This window comes from Mus caroli, unplaced genomic scaffold (assembly GCF_978045245.1).
Source record: "Mus caroli unplaced genomic scaffold, Mus_caroli_1 scaffold_14, whole genome shotgun sequence".
In the NCBI taxonomy this organism is placed as follows: domain Eukaryota; kingdom Metazoa; phylum Chordata; class Mammalia; order Rodentia; family Muridae; genus Mus; species Mus caroli.
Window position 1 is genome coordinate 82,580,264 of NW_028227269.1, and position 6,415 is coordinate 82,586,678.

Sequence of the window (6,415 nt, forward strand, 5' to 3'; positions counted from 1 at the left end):
TTCCTTACCTTTGCTCTCTTCCTTCTGGAAGGTTCAGTTTGAACGCCTGCCTTATGTGTATCTAGTGGCATGCCAACAGCATCCTAAAACCCAGCCAGATGGCTCCACAAGCACTCATATATCTATATCTTAGGCTGCACCATTTCTAAAAAAGATTTATCTTATGTATGTGAGTACACTGTAGCTGTACAGATGGTTGTGAGCCTTCATGTGTTGTTGGGAATTGAATTTAAAGACCTCTGCTCGCTCTGGACAACTATGCTCACGCAGTCCCTGCTCACTCTGAACGAAAGATTTATTTATTATTATACATATGTACACTGTAGCTGTCTTCAGATGCAGCAGAAGAGGGCATCAGATCTCATTTCGGATGGTTGTGAGCCACCATGTGGTTGCTGGGATTTGAACTTAGGATCTTCAGAATAGCAGTCAGTGCTCTTACCTGGTGAGCCACTCGCTGCACCATTTTATCAGACCATTGGACAACACTGGACCTTGGATGAAGCCAACTTCTCAGAGAACTTTCTATGGCACCCTTGACACCTGCTCAGCCCCTAGATCTTTCAAGCCGCCCTTAATAGCACCCCTAGTAAAGCGGGGTCCAAGCAACCACCTCAGTGGCCTCTTCATCCTGTACCAGAGAGCCATTTTATCTGTGCATTCTAGTTTCTGTGCTGGGAGCTGTAGCATCCAGGGAAGTTTTTGTAAACTGAGTATCTTAAGACTAAAGTGGTATAAAGTTGTAATTTATTACAAAGTTCTTACTCTTGGTTCCGTTTTGTATTTTTATAAAGCTGCTGAATCCACGGAAGGATCGTACTTTGCCCTGATTCATTCACTTGGTGTGTCATCACCAATCACTTTCACAACACCACGTGGGAGTGGCGAGAAGCAGAATCCTATAACCTAGCTCAGCCCCGAAGCATGACCTTTGGCCGGTCTGTGCCCAAATTGCTGACAGACCATGGTTCCTCTCTTGTCTGGGTCCTAGAGACGCACTAGGTCGGCTCCACAGCAGGCCAGGCTCCGCTCCGGATTCGGGCATGGCGGCGAAGCTGAGCGTGGAGCCCGCGGGCCGCAGCTGCTGGGACGAACCGCTGAGCATCGCCGTGCGCGGCTTGGCCCCGGAGCAGCCCGTCACGCTACGCGCGGCACTGCGCGACGAGAAGGGCGCGCTCTTCCGAGCCCACGCGCGCTACCGCGCGGACTCCCACGGCGAGCTGGACCTGGCGCGCGCGCCCGCGCTGGGCGGCAGCTTCTCGGGGCTCGAGCCCATGGGGCTGCTCTGGGCCATGGAGCCCGATCGGCCTCTCTGGCGCCTGATCAAGCGCGACGTGCAGACGCCCTTCGTGGTGGAGCTGGAGGTGCTGGACGGACACGAGCCCGACGGCGGGCGGCTGCTGGCGCGGGCGGTGCACGAGCGTCACTTCATGGCTCCCGGGGTGCGGCGCGTGCCCGTGCGCGAGGGCCGGGTGCGCGCCACGCTCTTCCTGCCCCCAGGTGAGTTGGGTGGTTGAGAGGTGGGAGAGCGCCTAGGGCTGAGTCTAGGGGTGGGGTTGGGGCTTCCTAGGAAGGTGCTATTGGCCTTTTCAGTGACCACTCAAACAGGTTGGGGGATTTTCATACATTAGCAAGTGTCCTTTGCTTGCATTATCTCATTTAATCTCTGTCTATCCCCAAAAGATAAGTGTTATCCAGCTGATGAAAAACACAGCTGAACTTTGCTGCAGTACAAGGTTAGGGAAAATGATAGACAGAGGAAACTGCCACATTGTCCTTGACACACGCAGCCCCTTCTCCCCACTCCACCCCCAACCCTAGTCAGTACATACAAACACACACTCACACACACAAAACCTCAAAGGTTAAAGCCATAGTGAAAGAACCTAGTGGGGAAACCCCCACTCAATTTCTGTTTCGGCGCGCACCCAAGAATCACGAACAGACGGCCAACTTGATGTAAGAACACGAGGTAGTTTAATGACTGAGCTCCAGGCCGACACATATCTCCCGCAGGAGACAGAGGTGTTGACCACATGGTGGAGGCATAATGGCGGAGCTCCGGGTTGAAACGTATCTCATGCAGGAGACAGTGGTTTTGACCAGGAGGCTTGGAAGCTAGGGATTTTTATAGAAAAGGGGTGGGGCTCGGGGAGGAATTGGCGCGGTTTCACATGATTGGTCCATTTAAACATCAACAGACTGTCAGAAGGGCGGGAGATAGGGAGGCACCAGGCCAGTCAGGACGTGCAACGACGGGCCTTCCGGGGCATATCCTGCTGTGTTTTCAGCCCCAGGTTTTAAAGCTCACAAACAACTCTTTGGGCTATTTGACATAAATTACATGAATCACATGTCTCAAGTTTTATTTCCTTTCAATAGTACATCCAGATTAGCATAAATTGATTTTGTTCTTATTGTTTTTGAATTTAACCTGATGGGGGCTTCGTGGTTAAGAACACTCACAGGTGTTCTGCCAGAGGACCTGGGTTCAATTCCCAGCACCTGCATGGCAGCTCACAGCTGTCTGTAACTCCTGTTCTGGGAGATCTGACACTCCCACAAAGATAAATACACAAGCAAAACTCCAACACATAAAAATAAATGTATTTTGTTTTCCCGTGTGTGTGTGTGTGTGTGTGTGTGTGGTTTGTGTGTGCTAGTGCTCATGGGGTGGGGAGGTGGGTGTCAGAAGAGGGGATCAGATCCCCTTGAGCTGGGATTGCATGTGTTTGTGAGCCCCAGTCCTGGGTCCTGGGTCCTCTGCAAGAACAGGGAGGGCTCTAAATCACTGTAGCATTCTCCACCCCTATACACACACTTCCCATTGTCTGCAGCCCTTGGCAGAGCAAGAGGAGGGGACAGTCTAAGGCTTGCAAGTCCTCCTGCTAAAATGTACTCCTCACCCCAAGGTTTAGCACTGTCTCCTGGAACAACAGCTGATCTGTAGAAGTATGCAATATCCAATCTTAAATGGTATCACTTATAGCATTCACCCCCTAGAACCATGCGATTGATCTACAAACAAAAATCACACACACACACACACACACACCTTCGATTTGAAAAATGAAAAATGTAAGTTTACAATTTTGTGTTGGGCCAAATTCATAACTGTCCTCCTGTGGCTTGTGGACCACAGTTTGGATTCTAGAGGAGGATTAAAATGCAGGAGACAGCTCAGATTTTTTTCTTCTCTCTCCAAAGCTCCGGTGTCTCCGTTCAGTAGTAACACAGAAATCTGTTTGACTGGATTCATAGAAACCAATTAAACAATTTTGAAAGGTGTCTAAAAGAGAAGTGAATTCTTTGGATTGCATGATGCCTTTGCCTTGTCATGTCCCCTCTGTAGGACAAGGACCCTTTCCAGGCATCATCGATGTTTATGGTGTTGGAGGAGGCCTGTTGGAATACCGAGCCAGCCTTGTGGCTGGCCATGGCTTTGCCACATTGGCTCTGGCTTTTTATGGCTTTGAGGATCTCCCCAAAGAGCTCAACATCATAGAAGTGGACTACTTTGAAGAGGCAGTGCGCTACATGCTTCGACACCCGAAGGTTCTCCTTGTGTGCTTTATTTAATCCGTGTCCCTAGAATTATCTCTACAGAGGTGGTCTCCTGCTCCAGCTCTTCTGAGGCTGTTCTGTTCTTTGTTCATAGAAAAAGTTTCTTGGGGAGATTCTTTTTGGCTTTGAGCATCGAACACTTCCCCTTTCTCTGATGCATAGCTCCCTAAACATTACTAAAATGAAATCTCATTTCATATACAAGTAAAACTCCTCTTGCCATACAGACTAGATATCTTACCAAGCTGGCTTTATAACCTTTAATTTCCCTCTCAAATTTCGCCACAATTTGCCCACCCTTTATAAAAGCTAAGAACTACTAAGTTGGACACTGGAATCTGTTTCTATGAAGTTAATCATTTTCTAGGATTGCCTCGATGGAGTTGGACAAATGATTCACATCTCAGGCCACTGATTAAGCCACATGGGTCAATACACTGTCAAATAAAGCCATGGGTCAGGTTCACTGGAAATGAGGTCCTTGCCTGACAGGCTCCCATGACTCAGCATTGATAACCAGTCCCTAAATGTGACTGTGTGGTTTTGTCTGCCATAAAAGATTTATTTACTTTTATTTTGTGTGTATGGGTATTTTGCCTGCATTTGTGGCCATGCACCAGATGCATGCATTGACCACAGAGGCCAGAAGAGGGCAACAGGTCTCCGGGGGGTTGTGGACAGTTGTATGTGGGTACTGGGAATCAAACCAGGATCCTTTGGAAGAGCAGCCAGTGCTCTTAACAACTGAGTCATCTCTCCAGCCCCTTTAGCAACATCCTTTGGTGCTCGGTAACTTCTTTTTTTACTAACCTGTTTTGGCTATACATGATCCACACGGGTGGAGACAAGGACCACTTGCAAAAGTCAGTTCTCCTCTTTCACCTTGTGAGGAATTGAACCCAGGTCATCAAATTTTGCTGCAAGCACCTTTACCCACAGTGCCATCTCCTTAGCTTTTTTTTTTTTTTCCTCTTTCTCTTTGGATTTTTGAAATTGCTTTGCCTAGCCTTGAACTCTCTATGTAGCTGACTGACTTGAACCCCTGGTCCTCCTGCTTCCATCTTCCCAGTGCTAGATATAGGCATGTTCTATCTCTTACCTCTTACCTCATCTTTTTTTTTTTTTCTTTCTTTCTTTCTAGGTAAAAGGCCCAGACATTGGGCTTCTGGGTCTTTCTCTAGGAGCTGATATCTGTCTGATCATGGCTTCCTTCTTGAAGAATGTCTCAGCCACAGTTTCCATCAATGGCTCTGCATTCAGTGGAAACAGACATATCAAGTACAAGCAGACCATGATTCCACCATTGGGCCATGACCTGAGGAGAACGAAGGTGGCTTTCTCCGGCATTCTGGACATTGTGGATATACGGAACGATGCTGTAGGAGGCTGTGAGAACCCCAGCATGATACCAATAGAGAAGGCCAAGGGCCCCATCCTCTTTGTTGCTGGCCAGGATGATCATTGCTGGAGGAGTGAGTTATATACTCAGATAGCCTTGGACCGGTTACAGGCTCACGGAAAGGAAAGGCCCCAGGTACTCTCTTACCCTGGGACTGGACATTACATTGAACCACCTTACTTTCCCATGTGCCCAGCTTCCCTGCACAAAATAGTGAACGAAGCTGTGATTTGGGGAGGGGAGGTCAGGGCTCACTCCAAAGCCCAGATAGATGCATGGAAGCAAATTCTATTCTTCTTTGGCAAACACCTGGACAGTACCCACAGCAGAGCCTCCTGTAGACTGTAGTGAGTTTGTCTGTAACAGACATGGTAGCTTCAAGGTCAAATGTTATAATCAGTTCTATGTGAATCAGTTTTCTGCTGGATTACATGAAATTCATGTTTAGGGCATTAATGGCTTATTAGTCACTGTACTGAATAAGTTATTAATCAATATGGTTATTGTACTACCAACCTGTGCTTGTTACAGATTCAGCTATATGTGATATAATGAGTTAAGTTTAAAAACAGTGACCTCTTTCTAAAAGGTATGATCTCTTCTAAGTTCAGCATTTCAGTGGTAGTTGCAGCTGTTTTTGTTCCATTTGTTGTTTTGTTGCTTTTGGGGACAGGACCTCAAACGACCTCTGGCCGTCCTGGAACTTGCCATGTACGCACAAGGATTGAGGCCTTGAACTCACAGGGATTGTCACGCTTTTGCCTCCTGAGTGACAGGATTAAAGGCTTGGCCCTACCTAGTTAATACTTTAACTCCTGGATCAGCTTTAAAGACAGTGGCTGCAGCTGCGGCTGCCTCATTTCATGTCAACTTGACAGAAGCTGGAGTCATGTGAGAGGAAGGAGCCTGATGTGTATGCACATACACCTGGATATACATGTGTGTACCTTACACACACACACACACAACAACAACAACTAAAACAACAACAAAAATGATAATTTTGCCATTTCAATGGAGTAGATCCAGCCTTTAAATAATTTTTCAAATAACATTTCTGAAAATGCTTCTCACCTGTGTTGATTAAACAGCAAAGAAACAAAAAGTTATGTTTTCTATTCAAGGTCACTTGGAGCCTTATTATTTTGTCCCATTCAAGCTACAAGGAAATGTTAAGAGTGACTCCCTAAAGTTGAGACTAAAAAGGCAATAAAGAAAGGAAAAGAAACTTTTAGAACTAAATTAATATGGAGATTGTTTTAAATTAAAAATTGGTCCACAGCCTTCAAAACATCATATACATGCTCATTTGTCTCATTTTGCAAGAAATACAACTAGATTAGCTTCTCTTTTTTTTTTTTTTGATTAGCTTCTCTTTAGTCAACCCAGTGTGTGTGTGTGTCTCTGTGTGAGTCAGCATGTGTGTATGTATGTGAGTGTGTGTATGTGTGA

General features: G+C 46.7%; 1 protein-coding gene across 1 annotated transcript; it reads left to right on the plus strand.

Annotated features, from left to right (window-relative positions):
• The first annotated feature begins 884 nt into the window (after positions 1 to 884).
• Positions 885 to 6,191, plus strand: LOC110306755 (peroxisomal succinyl-coenzyme A thioesterase). Its single transcript, XM_021178840.3, has 3 exons — positions 885 to 1,500; positions 3,353 to 3,555; positions 4,706 to 6,191. Exons 1-3 carry the CDS (start codon positions 1,044 to 1,046, stop codon positions 5,309 to 5,311), a joined length of 1,266 nt encoding a protein of 421 aa, XP_021034499.1. The 5' UTR covers positions 885 to 1,043; the 3' UTR covers positions 5,312 to 6,191.
• Positions 6,192 to 6,415: the final 224 nt, after the last annotated feature.

What these genes read in the sequence shown, in the direction of transcription:
- LOC110306755 (XM_021178840.3), top strand. Translation starts at nt 1,044, where the DNA reads ATGGCGGCGAAGCTGAGCGTGGAGCCCGCGGGCCGCAGCTGCTGGGAC. An exon ending in CACGCTCTTCCTGCCCCCAG is followed by an intron (nt 1,501 to 3,352) that starts GTGAGTTGGGTG and finishes TCCCCTCTGTAG; the next exon opens with GACAAGGACCCTTTCCAGGC. An exon ending in ACATGCTTCGACACCCGAAG is followed by an intron (nt 3,556 to 4,705) that starts GTTCTCCTTGTG and finishes CTTTCTTTCTAG; the next exon opens with GTAAAAGGCCCAGACATTGG.